The sequence below is a fragment of the Phytophthora sojae genome (assembly GCF_000149755.1).
Source record: "Phytophthora sojae unplaced genomic scaffold PHYSOscaffold_1, whole genome shotgun sequence".
Taxonomy (NCBI): domain Eukaryota; phylum Oomycota; class Peronosporomycetes; order Peronosporales; family Peronosporaceae; genus Phytophthora; species Phytophthora sojae.
In genome coordinates, this window is record NW_009258115.1 from 3,239,489 (window position 1) to 3,253,842 (window position 14,354).

The 14,354-nt window shown below is 53.6% G+C and overlaps 5 protein-coding genes across 5 annotated transcripts; 1 reads left to right on the forward strand and 4 right to left on the reverse strand.

Annotated features, from left to right (window-relative positions):
* Positions 1 to 1,737: 1,737 nt before the first annotated feature.
* Positions 1,738 to 2,094, reverse strand: PHYSODRAFT_308701 (hypothetical protein; the record flags this gene model as incomplete). The annotated part of the gene is made up of 1 exon (XM_009516413.1): positions 1,738 to 2,094. The coding sequence occupies one exon, from the start codon at positions 2,092 to 2,094 to the stop codon at positions 1,738 to 1,740; it is 357 nt and encodes a 118-aa protein (XP_009514708.1).
* Positions 2,095 to 6,312: 4,218 nt separating this feature from the next.
* PHYSODRAFT_246726 (hypothetical protein) lies at positions 6,313 to 6,624 on the forward strand (the record flags this gene model as incomplete). Its single annotated transcript, XM_009516414.1, has 1 exon — positions 6,313 to 6,624. The coding sequence occupies one exon, from the start codon at positions 6,313 to 6,315 to the stop codon at positions 6,622 to 6,624; it is 312 nt and encodes a 103-aa protein (XP_009514709.1).
* Positions 6,625 to 8,283: 1,659 nt separating this feature from the next.
* On the reverse strand, positions 8,284 to 8,856 carry PHYSODRAFT_467440 (hypothetical protein; the record flags this gene model as incomplete). The annotated part of the gene is made up of 1 exon (XM_009516415.1): positions 8,284 to 8,856. The coding sequence occupies one exon, from the start codon at positions 8,854 to 8,856 to the stop codon at positions 8,284 to 8,286; it is 573 nt and encodes a 190-aa protein (XP_009514710.1).
* Positions 8,857 to 9,249: 393 nt separating this feature from the next.
* Positions 9,250 to 10,698, reverse strand: PHYSODRAFT_293327 (hypothetical protein; the record flags this gene model as incomplete). The annotated part of the gene is made up of 1 exon (XM_009516416.1): positions 9,250 to 10,698. The coding sequence occupies one exon, from the start codon at positions 10,696 to 10,698 to the stop codon at positions 9,250 to 9,252; it is 1,449 nt and encodes a 482-aa protein (XP_009514711.1).
* Positions 10,699 to 11,064: 366 nt separating this feature from the next.
* Positions 11,065 to 12,948, reverse strand: PHYSODRAFT_553992 (hypothetical protein; the record flags this gene model as incomplete). The annotated part of the gene is made up of 1 exon (XM_009516417.1): positions 11,065 to 12,948. One exon carries the CDS (start codon positions 12,946 to 12,948, stop codon positions 11,065 to 11,067), a length of 1,884 nt encoding a protein of 627 aa, XP_009514712.1.
* Between the last annotated feature and the right edge of the window lie 1,406 nt (positions 12,949 to 14,354).

A 14,354-nucleotide genomic window follows, 5' to 3' on the forward strand; every position in this document is an offset into this window, starting at 1 on the left:
CTCGCGATTACGGTGATATTTTATTTTCTAATATCGCTAATTTTTGACGGCACCTCGCTAAAAAACCTAATGTTGCCTAAAACGGACTTCAGATAAAAGGCTGTTTCTCTTTTCTTTCTGCTGCTAGATTTTTTTAAATCATAGCGTGAAACGGAGCAAATGCGCAGCTTTCGGTTGAGGTATTGCGAGTCACCAAACGATTTTTTTGTAAAAAGTTATGTCCAGAAAACCGAAGTGTTGTTTCTTATGTGGGCCAGAGAAGTATTGCACTAGCTTCCACTATGATTCTTTGCATGCACTCCAAGACTCCAACACGAAGCGACAGAAGCGCGGGCAGAAAGATGGAGCTGTGCAGTATGCTCATCGCGGGATAACAAGAATTATATTATCGTGCAAGTATTATTATTGTGAAAACCGATCTGTAGCAACCCCTTATTAGATCTCAATCACTTAGTTAATCAGAGGTCAAATCAGGGGTGAAATTTATCGCGATCTAGATGCATCGCATGGCTGCGCGATTGCCCAGTAAAAGGTGGGCATTCTGCTCCAAACGCGGCTATATTGACTTGGCTTCCATAAAACGACCGCCTAATCTGCACATCCACTAACATATGCATCGCAGGACGCGATCGTTTTGTAAATCGATCGAGCTAAATCAGGGTGCTAATCAATCGATTTATGAGCAAAATAGGCAAATGAAGCGGTTTCCACAATACTATACATTAAACTATTACTACGAAATGAAACAATTGGCGGGAACCCGGGTTCCCGCAAATGATACCGACCAAATCGCGAATTATTTATTTAATTTTTGGCCTCCAAATTGGTACCCTCGGGGCAAGTTAAACCCTCATACCTAAGTGCTGTCGATGAAGGAGTACTCTCGAAATATGCCACCGGGACTGAATAGACCCAAATAACATACCTTACCATGTCCACGTTTATCTTTCATGAGCAGGAGGATAGCGATGAGACCGGGAAGCACTGTACCGCTGCACCAGGCAAGTGACTGGATTTTCGTGGAGAGACACAGGACGAGGGCGAAGGTAAATTAACCTTCCGTTTCTCTTCCGAGCTTAAGCTACGTTCAACGCAGGTCGTAGACCAACTCTTCAATACATTCGATCATATATGGGTACCGGTAGTTTTGGGGGAACAGGGGTCCCGATGGGTACCCCCCGGGTTCCCGCCAATTGTTTCAAATGTTGTTTTGTTCTCGCTTCGCTTCGTGTTCTCTTCTACAGCTGCCAATACCAATTTCCTTTGAACTAACTTAGCGGGGCATGGGGGCGAGTCCAATAGTGACGTCGTACACTTAGGACAGCCCCCCCCCCAACAATCCTTTTACACGAGATTCGTCTGAATCATACACGAAAATAATCCCCACTTCATCTTTTGACTTGATACCACGGATATAATCCGGTTTGGCAGCACTAACGTTGCATACTGGGAATTCTATCCTGGTATAAAGAGTTAAATCACGGTACTGAAAGAACTTGCTCTATTAGCAGGCCCACTTTGTGCATGACTGATCCCTGAAAGAGCTATCAACTCTTTCGCTCATTTAGGCGTCAATCGTGTGTAAACTGCGGCTTTGGGCGGGGTAGGCTAGGGTCTATAAACGGTCGAATGGAATTGATCAAATACGTGATGTTATTTTTTGGGGAACACATGTATATAGGCGCTGTTTTCCTCTGGCAGCAGGATAATAAATAGAAGGGGGGCTAGTTGACAGGATCAGCACTGCACGGCAGTGGCGGTTGCGAGCGGACGTCGCTCCAACACGCGTCGGTACTTGAGCGCCTTCTTGGCAAGCAACGCATTAGTGCTGCAGTCGTCGGTTGAGGCCGCGGTGGCCGTGCGCACTAGCTCCGAGATCTTGGCCTGAGTGCGCAGTCGGAAGGCTTCGCTCTGGAACGAGACGCCATCTGCGCGGCGCGAATAGCGCTCCGGGCCAGAGATCGTCGCAGTTAGCTGCCGTCGGAGGGCGACGTTGAGCATCGGTAGCGAGACTGGCTTGGTGGAGGCGCGTTCGGAGGCGGGGTCCTCGACGAACGAAGGCAGGGCGTGCTGCACCATCATCATATTGCACATTTTTACTGTGGTGGAGGGTGGGGTGCGTGGGCAGTGCGCGGTGTAATTGGAAGTGATCGACGCAGTGGGTGGCGCGGGCCGGAACCCGTCGGTCATAAATAGCCGTTACCCAAGCGGCAAGCACGCGCGGTGCGCTGCGCGGCTTTGCCACTTCAACGTTCTCGAACAGCGGGCGGGTCGCCTCAAAGGAGCCTCGTGCGAGGGCTGGTTTCGTACGGCTGGCAGCTTCGATATGGGGTTTTGGTGAAGGGACAGCCTCATTGTGCGTCCGTTGAGGCGAGAGCCTCGTGGCCGCTTCAACTTGGTCTTCGTGTTTCTGCAGCAATGTGACGGGCGACGCCTTACGGGTCGGGCTTTTCCGCTGGGCCGTCATCTGCGCGGGAGTCCAAGCAGCGCCAGTGTCATACAAAACGAGTGTGAACATTGCGCGTCGCTGCAGCGAGGTCCTCCAAGGGATGAGAGAGCGTTCTAATCACAGAGGAAGATGGTCATTTCACAGAGCGTGGGGTCCCCCGCTGCCTCCTACTTTCGAACTAGGCGCGCTATTAACGCATGTAGCTCGACTGAAAAGCGAGGTATTTAAGCAGTGGGGGAGGTCGTGCAGCTACGCGATCGTCACGGGGTCGGTAACGCGAAGCGGATGAAACAGGGCTACGTGTCCATCACCCGCATAAATCTAGAATGGCATAGAGTGAAGTGAAATACTAGCTAGCTGCTACAGCGTGCAGTAGCACAGGCTGCGGTTGCCATGCCTCGAGTAGCAGCCCGATGGAGGGCGGAGCGTTGCTCGGTACTTGTCAAAAAGACACTTGCGCCGTGCGCTACAAGTCTCTCAACCATGTCGACGTGGCCGTTCACAGCTGGCCGTGGCCATTGAGCGCGTCGATAGCGGCGGTAGCACACACATCTCTCAGTCAGGTATGCTTGAGACTGCTTCCCGAGCTGGAAGCGCGGCAATGAAACACTCGAGTCCCCATGCGTTTTGCCGCTCTTATGGCAGGTCGATATAGCTCTTAAGGCAGGTCGATATAGGATCAAACAGTGGTGACTCATGCGGCAGACCGACTGGCGTTGCGTCCGGTGGAGACCACGTTCAGCACTTTGGCGCCATCGACGAGGTTTACGACGCAGGGAGTAGGATGCGCTATTATATATTATAAAATACTTCCTACACCTCAATGCATAAACTACAGCCTCCTCTGCCTCTTTAAGGCTGTAGCACGATCATGATCGACAGCTTTTATCTTGCAGTGTAGCATGAAACTTCTGCTCCTAGCATTGTCTGGTTGCGAGGAGCACAGTTTTAGTGCAACGAGGCGGCAGGTATTCATGCAGCAAGCGCACATCACAAAATACCATCTATCTACTCGATCACGGCATAATAGCACATAGGAGATAAAACACACACAGCACACAGCAGATTCGGCTGGGTCCTTGCTCGTACAGTTCGCAAGTGCCGGTATTTCTGCCAGCAGAATTGCATTTGCTGCTGCAGGTATTGCCCTTATGTACTTCTGCTAGCAGAATTGCATTTAAGGAGGACCAATGTGTATTTCTGCCTGCAGAATTGCATGTGGCAAGGCCCACGATGTATTTCTGCCGGCAGAATTGCAGTTGGCAAAGACCACTATGAATTTCTGCTGGCAGAATTGCATGTGGCAAGGAGCACTGTGTATTTCTGCTGGCACTCAGCCGGTAGTGACAGTGCTAGTGCTCTATTTCTGCTGATGGATCTGACGCCGTCCACAGCTTTAGGTGATGACTGCAGGCCAGCATAGCAATTCTGTCCTTTATGAGATGTCATACATCCAGAATAGTGACTACCAAAAGTGTAACCCTGGAGGTTACACTGGGAGTCGAGGCTCCTCAGACAGCTGTTGTGTCATAAACGTTGCTCTGTGAAATTGCTGCACGCTCTGTGATTCTGCGTTTTTCGTCTGTGAAAATCACGTTTTCTCCGCTTGGAGCAAGAGCAGGTTGAAGTCGAGTTCACTCAGCGTCAAGTGGCAAGACGCCCACACATCTTTGATGAGTTGACGGGAATAGGCGTGCACGCTGGCCTGCCAACTGAGCCCAAGCTGCCGTTGGGCCCGCCCTGGGCTTCTTAGCTCGCCTCAACTGCGATGTATCGCCCTGTATCGCCACTAAATCGGGAAGGGCAGCGAAGGGGAAGACGACCACAAGTTTTGGCGCTACTGAGACGGTGGTGAATCTTCCAAAATGGGCGGTGTCGCTCAATGCCAGCAGCAAGAGCGACTATGTATCAGCATTCGCCCAGTCCATTATAGTGCACAGTATCGGCACATCGGGGCTTTCAGACCAGCATGTGTGCCCACGTGCTGCTCTCATGCGGCACTCGCTCGCTGCGACCGATAAAGGATGCGAGCTTATTTTCTGAATGTCAACGGACGAGCTATTGATGTTCTAGTAGCAATATGGACAACACGAAAAATGACTTTCCGATTTATGAGTAAAAGTAATATGTAGTGGGAATAGGACAGTACTAAATGTACTGTTACTTTTCAACTATCAATAGTACTTTCGTGATACCGGTACTAAAGAATGTCTGGCGCTGAACTACACTTCTCATTTATGCGATTGAACACCGATCTGTTAGAAATATGTTCAAGAAGTCCAGCATCATTATGCGCTGTACAGATACGGAAAGATCCCCAGTACTGACTTTTATGAACTATGAACCGTAGTCTACGATCCCGGCCAAGTCAGTTATCATTGACAGAATATGGTTTTCAAACATCCTGCTCGCTATTATTTTTTGTACATTTAATATATTGCCATGAACCAGCTCTAGACGCACCGTATCTCGAGACGCTTATTCTCCCGGTGTCCATGCGGATACCCCTGTAGCTATACAAAACATTGATGTAACGTTAGGGTCGTACACTTTCGGTCCACTTGGAACAGGATAGTACTTTTATTACTGGGATAGAAAGCAATGTTAGTGCTGCTATCGCAGACCAAATCGGATTATATCCGTGGTTCATCAAGTCAAACGATGACCCTCTTGACATCTAACTGGTGCATTTTCTTGAAACCAATACGGCTGCGGTGCCGCACTGGGCCCTCCAAAAGGTTTATATGCATAGGCAGATCGAGCCGGTGTGCTACCGACGACACTCGTATGAACCAGTACATACATGTATATTGGGATGGACTAAGTGAAGTAAAGAAAACGATTGAGGCGGACTGCAGAGGTAAGCATGTGCATTTACTAAAAGCTGCAAACATCAACCAAGGTTCGCATTTTTAATTTTCTAAAGCCTTGCCGGTTGATATATTGTTTAATTAATGCAAAGTTCCGGGCAGATGCTGCGGCTTTGAAGCAGGCGCAGGAGATGACCGTAGCTAATAAGAAGTAACGTTAATTAATAAAATAAAAAAGAAGGGGTTCATACCATTCCAGCCTTCGCGGAGCCCTACTCAGAACTTCACCGAAAACGTGCTGATTACCACAAGTTGTGTAAATAGTATAATCGTTGGTATGATATTAAAAATAGCTGGTGGCTTTTTGTGCTACTCGTGTCCATTACTATGTATTCAAAATGCTATATTGATAGTACTATCATAGTAGTAGTACATAGTGATATTGTGAAATGTCGATGCGGATAACGAACGAGTCAGTTTTCACCTGTACGCGGCGGTCGTTGTGCAGCGCAGCTGCACAAAGGTAGCTCACCATGACAACCACTCAGATGAGGAAGCACTGCCCTGGAAGCGCGTCTGCTTCATCCGCGCATTTGTTTTTGCGGTTCGTTCTCGGACATGCCAGCAATAGGCTCATCGTAGTGCGATACCCATGGCTTACGCGCGTTCCGGGGATAGACAGGTTCCTGCGCTTCTGCCTTGCGCCCTCCTCTAGCAGAAGCACCGCGTTAGTGTCTGCTTTTCAGAGCAGTACACCGCTACAATTGTTGAGGTCATGGTTGCTACATCCAAGGCTCGACGTGTGCTGTGAGTTGATGTCCGGAGAGAAGCCTTCATTCGCCCGACTGCGTATGAGCTGCAGTCTAGAGCGGGAAACACCTGCGCTAGCGCGACCGGCGCTCCATAGTAGCGCGCTCATTTGTGGAAGGATCCGACTGCGCGTTTGGCTGGACAGTTGCTAGCGTTTTTGAGCGTATTTGAAGAGACGAGCTCAGCCACTTCCCGTTTTCTCTGCTCGCCCTCAGGTGAGGCTCACCGCTCGGCTCGCTAGCTATGGGCGCTCCTGAACAGGCAGCTACGACACGCAGCCCGTCAGACCCCGCACCATCCAAGGCCTTGACGGTTAGCCGTCGGCTCACGAGTCTGGAAGGAATGCCAAGGGCGTTCAAGGGTGAGCGCAGCGCGTCCTGCCCCGAACGCTTCGCCCAGTCCTCCTCGAGTATTTCCTTCGAGAGCGAGGCCTTCCGCCTCCAGACCGAGGCAAGAATCGCCCAACTCATCCGCACTGCCAACTCGCCCATGAGCTCGACCTCCAACGCCCTACTAGCCCAGAAGGCGCTCAAGTATCGCCACTTGGACGTATGAACGGAATTACCCGTCGCGAGTCCATGAGCAAGGCGATGCCCCCACCTCCGTCCCTGCCAACAGTCTCGCGAGTCAAGATGAGGGGCAAATAGCGGGCGGACAAGCCAGATACTACGCGCGAGACGTCGATGTTACAGCTTTGTTGTTGTCAATAGAATTATGGCGCCAAAACCCGACACAGCATGTGTACACTGTATCACAACGACGGCATCGCAACACGACCACTTAAATGCTGGCGACATCTCGAGCAGCTCCATTCTACCTGCGTGCTACACGGAAATCTATGTACATTAGTTCGTCATTATACTACGTACAGCTCGTCGATCCTCCACTACTGCATCACTACTCATATAAACAGCACATGCCAAAGCTGTTCGAACATGTCAGGACCGATCAAAGCCGCACAGATCGCTCGAGCTCCTGTTCAGTTTGCGGTACTTTAGAACCTTCTCAGCGATCAGCGCGTTGTTGGCGCTGGTGAGGCGTCCATTTCCTCGATGAGCTGCTGGATCTTGGCTCGCCGGTGTCGCCGGAGACGAAGGCGATGCCAGTCGCAGTCTGAATGTAGCGCTCAGGCTTCGGCTGCAGATCGCTGCACGAGGAGCATCGAGTGGTCTGGATTTGAGGTGACGCGGTGCACGAGCACGCGGAAGGCTGCGAATGGAGCCGATCAGGTGTGCTTGACATGGGCCTCGGCTGACGAACGGCTCTTGCTCTTGCGGGTGGTTCGAAGAGTGGCGCGTCTGGCTCAGTGTCGGAGCCGCCAGGAAAAATCTCCCTGCGCACGAGATCCTAAGGTCAGTTTCTGGAGGATCCGGCAGGTAGGGGGTAGGAGGCATGGATGCTCTTGAAGTTTGATGCCTTACTGCAGGCTGGTTTCGTCATGTGCTGCCAGCCCCGCGCAGTGCTACCCGAAGTGTGGCTCGCTATGCACTGCCAGGAGCTGGATGCCACCGCCAGAGCTATGAAATGTCGAGACAACTCGGTTCACCACCACCACACTCCGGAATTCCACGAGCTAGGATTGTTTTGCTCACACTGAGCCACTGCAAGCCCACTCGTTGGTCGCCTCTCGACTAGGGGACAGCGCACGAACGAGTGTAGTCGCATTGCACTATGCGCAGTCCAGCAGTCCAGACCCCAAGGCAAGGCGTCTCACGCTCCGCGGGCGGTTTCAAAGGTCGACGAATTTGCAGTTGACAAGGAAGCATTCACCTTTGTGGAAGATTTGTACCGCGGTGTCTTTGTCTTCCTTCCAGCAGTACCACTGGTCCCTGTGATTCATAATGTGAAGACTCTTCAGCGTTCAACGAACATCACTAGTCGAGAACCCCATTGCTGGCTTGCAAAGCAATTCTCTCAGCGATCAGGGCACAATCGCCTGTGGTGTGCTCCCCACACCACAGGCGATGGTGTAGTCCCCATCGCAGTAGAGGTGAATCCTCTTGCACTTCATGGTCGTCCAACATAGAACCTCGGGTGTCGGACCTCGTCCGACTTACCACACACTCTCTTAAAGGATACCGTTGTCCGCTAGCGTACATCAACGATGGCACCTCGAGCATCGAGAAACACCACGCTTTGTGACGAGTGTCAGCAGAAATCGTGTGTGAATTTTTGTGTACCTGTCCAAAGCTCTCTCTCCGTAGCGTTCGAGTCCTACCGATCGTCTGTGTACGGATTTGGGGTCTTGAGGAGTGCGTCCCAGTCGAACTTGAAGGTAATGTCGATGCCTTGGTGCATTGTCGACGAGTTGAGGATGGTGATGAAGCAGCCGATGAGTTTGCCGTGTAGCGTCATGGTGTACGACTCGAGCAGGAACGCGAGCTGGTAGAGCGCCGAGATGCCGTACTTCTTCTTGATGAAATAGTACACGGACAAGAACGACACGACCTCCAACATGGCGTAGCCCATCGAAGTCAGAACTTCAAGCACCACGGCATCGTAGCTCATGTTCATCAGCATGACGTTGTACCTAGCGTTGGGCAGGTTCCACAGGCCACCGATGCACGCAGCGTACAGTAGCGGCATGAACACCTCCATATACTCCACGAACAGCAGCACCTCCGCAGCAAACAGCAGCTGCAGCGTTTGCTCAAGGATGCGCGCTTGATCCTTCCGGCGAATCAAAATGTCATCAATCGAGACGCCGATGTTGTCGTGAATTTCAATGCCGCGGTGGCCAAACAGCCGCTCATCGTCGGGATCTTCCACTTTGTTGGTGCGCGGCATCGTTGCGTCAGTCATGACGTTACTGCTGCTCATGCGTCTGACAGTGGCTCCAGGTAAAATTGCTCGACCGGACCCTTTCTTGGGCATTTTAATGCTTGTCAATGAGCTCTTCCGACGGATCATCGGCCGAACTGCGGACGCCTCGCTTCCATCGACTAGAGACGTATTAGTATCCGTTATCGACCCTCGCGTAGTCCGAGATGTCGAGCCTCTTCGATCGGGTGATCCCTTCGTCACTTGCGAGTCATCTCGCAGCTTGGCGGCAGATGGAACGAACGCCGTTGCAGGGGCCGTCGGAAGCTCATGCTCAATCTGCGCGTTGATCGGGTCGGACTGCGGATTCTGGTTGGCAGACACCTGACCGAAGTCCAGGATGCGGCGCATGTTACCGCGTCAGATCACATTGGAGTTGATGAAAATTGAGGTTGCCGCCTCACGACTGATGTTGATACCGCCGACCCCGACGCTGTGGGAGCTAGCACTGCCAGAACCGATCTCCCCGTTGCTATAACGAGGTGTCGAAGCAGCAGAGCTTCTGTGAAACTTCACTTTCGATAGCGTCTTGCGTTTAGACTTCCCTTTAGCCTTCTTCGGGCTGCCTTGATCGTCGGTAGAATACATTTGCTGGCGACGACTAGTACGATGCTTCCTTCTTCGGCGCCATGAGACCCCCTTCCTCAGCAGACACACCATCACGTCCGAGACCGATTCCTTACTCGGCTCTGGCTCAAATTGAAGGTCGCGGAAAGAGGATTGCGGCTTAATCACGGGCCGAACTCTTGGTAATTGTTCAGGGTGAAGGTGGTCATGAAGCTGCTTCGTTTCTTGTATGTTTTCCGTGTATTCCTCGAGACCAACCGGATTATCCGCAGTCGATTTCTCGACAGTACCCGAGTACAGTGCACTTTCGACGATCCTCACGGCAGCGTGCAGCGTGGACTTGGAGTCGCTGATGTAGTCGTGGCGGACGTAGACTTGAGCCTCGTGCGCGGCTTGCACGAAGTCAAGCGCCATCAGCAGCAGCGCCATCAGATTGCTCTGCACGTAGTTCATGCAGACGGTCTGGTAGAGCGAGCCCGAGATCTCTACCATGCAGATCGTCACGTCCGCGCTGATGTCGTTGAGATTGCGCGCGTACTTCCAAAGCGCTCGCTTGATGGACAGCTTGACGACGGGAATGAGGAAGATCATGGTGACTTGCGCCCACCAGGGAACGGCGGCGAACCCCACCGACAGGAAGAGCAGGAAGTAGAAGAGCAGCATCTGAGTGCCTACAACGGGGACGTAGTGCCGTAGTCGCTCCCACGCGCGCGTGAGCTCGTCCTTGGCCAAGACGTAGTTGAAGAGGACGGTGAGCATTCCCCATGACGGCACGCCGAGGAACTCACGATACGGGATTGGGAAGCGCCACTCGAAGGCCCAGATGATCCACCACAACTCGAGACACACCGCCACACAGATCGAGATGAGGGCAACCTTCTTGTGCGTGTACCGTGTGCCGCGATGGTTGAGTCCTACCGCCTGCTTGCCAGCCAGCAGGAACATGTATGTCATGATGGCGTGGGACAGAATCGACAGCAGGAAGGTGGTGGTGTGTCGTTTAGCCCCACCGCGCGGGTCGCGCAGAGGAAGGCAGTCGAGTCCCCATAGCGTGAGGGCGGTGGGTAGAGGGGTAAGCGCGATGACTGCGACGACTCGGTAGATGCTTGTCTTCTCTTGGTAGGCATGGAACGCGCAGAGTTTTTCAACTGAGTAGCGACCGAGGTACTGGTGTTCCGTCTTGAGGTCTTGCAGCCAGTGGAGCCACTTGGCCACCTTGCGCTTGATGTTGTGCAGCGGCATGTTGACGAGTCGCGGGGTGTAAGTGTGTCAAAAGGCTGGCTGTGCCGACGAGTATGAATTCTCGGTGGTGTGGCAGTTGCTTCCGTCCTGGATGTCTGGGATGAATAAGGATCATTGTACTGCGCAGTGGACGTTGGCATCCTTGCCTGCTATTCCCGGATGTCAACAGCCAGCCCCTACCAGTTGATCCAGGCCGAGATAGGATAGAATCGAATTTGGGTCGTTGCATGCTGCACCAGCCTACTTTACCTTTGGCGATATGCGTCCGACGCACAAGGCGCATCATCAACTGGATCAAAGCACACTTCGACAAAGTCTTACTTATCAACAACATTGAATTGAACGGCACGAGCGAACGTCAACAAGTTAGACGTCCCCCGCTGGGTCCTTCCGCTGGGTGTGCAGCTGCTTGGCTGTCTTGCGGCGGTGGAAGAAGCCTCCTCCGACGAGCGCCAGCCCCACCACGAGCCCGACGACCAGCACTGGGATCACCGACTTGAGCAGGTGCTGGATCAAGTGGTAGTAGTCGACCGACGAGCTGCCGACCGTGGCGCTCTCCTCGCCCCAATACGCGGGGAAGATGACTTCGGCCTCCAGTTCAGGCCACAGCACGTCCGACATCGCCGCTGACTGGTTCAGAGTCGAGTACGACAGCGCGTACGACGCCATGAGCCTCTTGTGCGCCACCATGGTCTTGCCCGTGCCGGCCTCCACGTCAATGTACGTCACGTACTTGTCCACGTACTCCTGCTTGAGCTCGCCCGAGTCGGCATCGTACATGGTGTCGCCTGATGCCCCCACGCCGTCCATCATCGTGACCTCAACTGCGTCAAGCAGCGACGTGTTGCCGTAGATGTAAAGCGGGTAGGACACGTAGGCCAAGAAGCCCGCAGAGAAGGCCAGCGGCTGCACTCCATCCACGGGCCAACCGGTTCCCTTGTCGTCGTTGTCTTCCGAGTTGGTCAGCAGATCGTTAGGCGGACTGAAGCGGTGCAACGTGATACCTTCGTAGTTGACCTCCGTCTCGGTCGAGTAGAGCGTCACGTTCTGCTTGCCTTCGTCCAAGTACATGTCGGACGCTTTCTGCGTGAGTGTGTCGTCGAAGCCTGTGATTCCAGCCCCACCCGGCCTGATGCTCGTCGCGTCGTTGCCCTGGACAGCACTGCACGTGAGGTTGGCCGTCGGGTTGGCGCAGTTGCCGTAGTCGTTGAACGCAATGATCTCCGACAGTGTCGGGTTGCGCCGCTGCTCGACCAGGGTCGTGACCCACAACGCCGTGGACGTGTAGCCGTTGAACTCGACGTAGTCGAGGATCTCCGCGTCGTCGGCACACCCCGTGATCTGAATGTACGTTTCCAGATCGTCAGCGGACGGCGGCGTCTTCGAGTAGTCCAGCCCCGAGTCTTCAGCGATACCCGGGAGTGGCGCGGCGCAGAGCCCGAAGGCCTCGCACAGGCCGCACGTGTTATCCCTGAACGTCGCCGCTTCTTCCTCTCCGTACTCCTGCGCGTAGATTTCCTCTATGATCCCGCACGTCACGTTGTTGATAGCGACGACGCTCGCGCCCAACGCGCACTGCTTGCACTCGTACCAAATGTCGAGGCACGCGTCGCCCTCACAGCTCGCGCACTTGTCGTTCCAGCCGTCCGTCACATTGCAGCTCGTGACGTACTCGCTGCCAAGACCCAGTCCAGCCAGCAGACTCGGGTACCCGAGCGCCCACTGCGACACCGTTCGCGTCACGAAGAGCCCGTTGTAGACAAAGCCCGACAGATCCAGGTCAGCGATCGCTTCCGGGCCAGTGGCCAAGAAGGTCAGCACGGTGCCCCCACTCACGACGGTGTTCATCGCCACAGGGTCGAGCGAGTTGAGACCGTTGATCCAGCGCATCATCTGCGGCCCGTAGTTGGTTATGGCGTCGTTGATCACCGTCTCGTTCGTGGAGAAGGAGCCGGCCGCGAGCTGCCGGAGGAAGGCCTCCTCCCCGCCCGCCTGGGCGATGACGTTCAAGTACCCGACGTCGAAGCTCGTGAACTTGTCCGCGTCTGAGCACCCGTCGCAGCTCAGCGAGGCCTCGAACGTGTGGTACGTGTACGACTTATAGCTCACGCGCGCGCCATCGTCCAGGAAGTTGATGTCGATCTTGAACTCTCGGCGACGGAAGACGTAGGGCCCCACCTCGTCCAGCTGCAGCTTGGAGGCCTCGCCAGCCAGATACGCCTCGGCGTTCGAGGCGTTGAACAGGTGCATCGAGTAGTAGTACGGGTTGCAGTCGTCGCAGTCGCCGTACGCGTCGTAGTACGACTGCTCTGCAGCACCCGAGGCGTCGCACACGACGACGCCGTCCTTGACCTTGCTGTTGATGAGAGGGGGCAGTGCCGATGCGTAGACGATGGCGATCACGGTCAGGAAAGCCCCCGAGATGATCAGGATGAGTCCGAGGCGGCGCAGGCCACAGCAGCCAGCACATCTCGGCTTCGGGTGCGACGCATTCGTGCCCGTCTCCGTCGGAGTGGCGATGCTGACCTCGGTTCGAGTTCCGTTAGTCGCCGAATTGAACAGGAAAGGCATGGAAATGGCTGGATGTGTAGCCTCCTACCTCTTCTCGTAGTCGTTGGTTGGGGACTCGTTCATTGCGAAGAATGGAGCTCTGTCGACGTTTGGAGATTTGCTGCAGGCTCCTCTCGATGAGGCAAAAGCGAAAGTGGAAGTGAGTTCACTGACCGACTTGAAGGCTTTTGGATCGGATTGGTCTCCGCTCGCCTTGCAGTGCAGCTCCCGACTAATCACCCCAGGAGACAGCGTGGTACGGCCATCCCCCGTCGATCAGAGCGACGTACAACAGTCAACTTGAAGTGGAGACTTTCGGCAGTAAACCCATCAGGACGGTGTTGTGCTGTGGAGTCCACAGTGTGGACCGGCCCGAGCCTCGCTGACGTGTGAGCTGTTGGTGAATCATAGACGATTTCATAGGGATGATATTGCAGCCGAAGAGGACGTCCTGCAGTAAACCTCGGGCAGGTGAAGACGACCAGATACCGTGGTTGTTGTTGAAGAACAATTACAATAGCGCTGCCATACAAGTTCGTGCATATGCAGTCGAGAACACCGTTATTACTCTGCGCATCGCATGATACCACGGTAACCGGAGATGAAGCCGTCACGTCCATATCTATAGGGAGATTGCACTCTTTAGGGGAGCGCGTTTATTTTCCCGCTAGTTAAGTCAACCACCAAGCGATCACAACGAAAACTGCACGAGATGTGTTGGCGCCATCGTCACGAATTGTAGACTTCTCTAGCTTGCATGAAAGGAATTCGATTCGACTCCAGTTCCAGCTCCATGGATTGCACAACCACATCCAGATCACGTCCTTGGTGACGGACTGCTTGCAAAAAAATCGCTGTACCATTGTGAGACTAACTGACAGTCCACAATTTCGTCATGAGAGGGTGACAGACACACAATAAGCCTCATCGGTATTCCTTTGAGTGCGCTCACACCAGGCCTGCCAGCCAGCTTGCCAGACGATTTTTAAGGAGCGGTCTATGATGACTCATCATTGATGAGTTTCTTGATCAAAACCCGACTGGGAATTGGAAAGTACAGTCCGCTACGGCACGCCAGCAGATTCACGAAACCCCAGGGACTACAT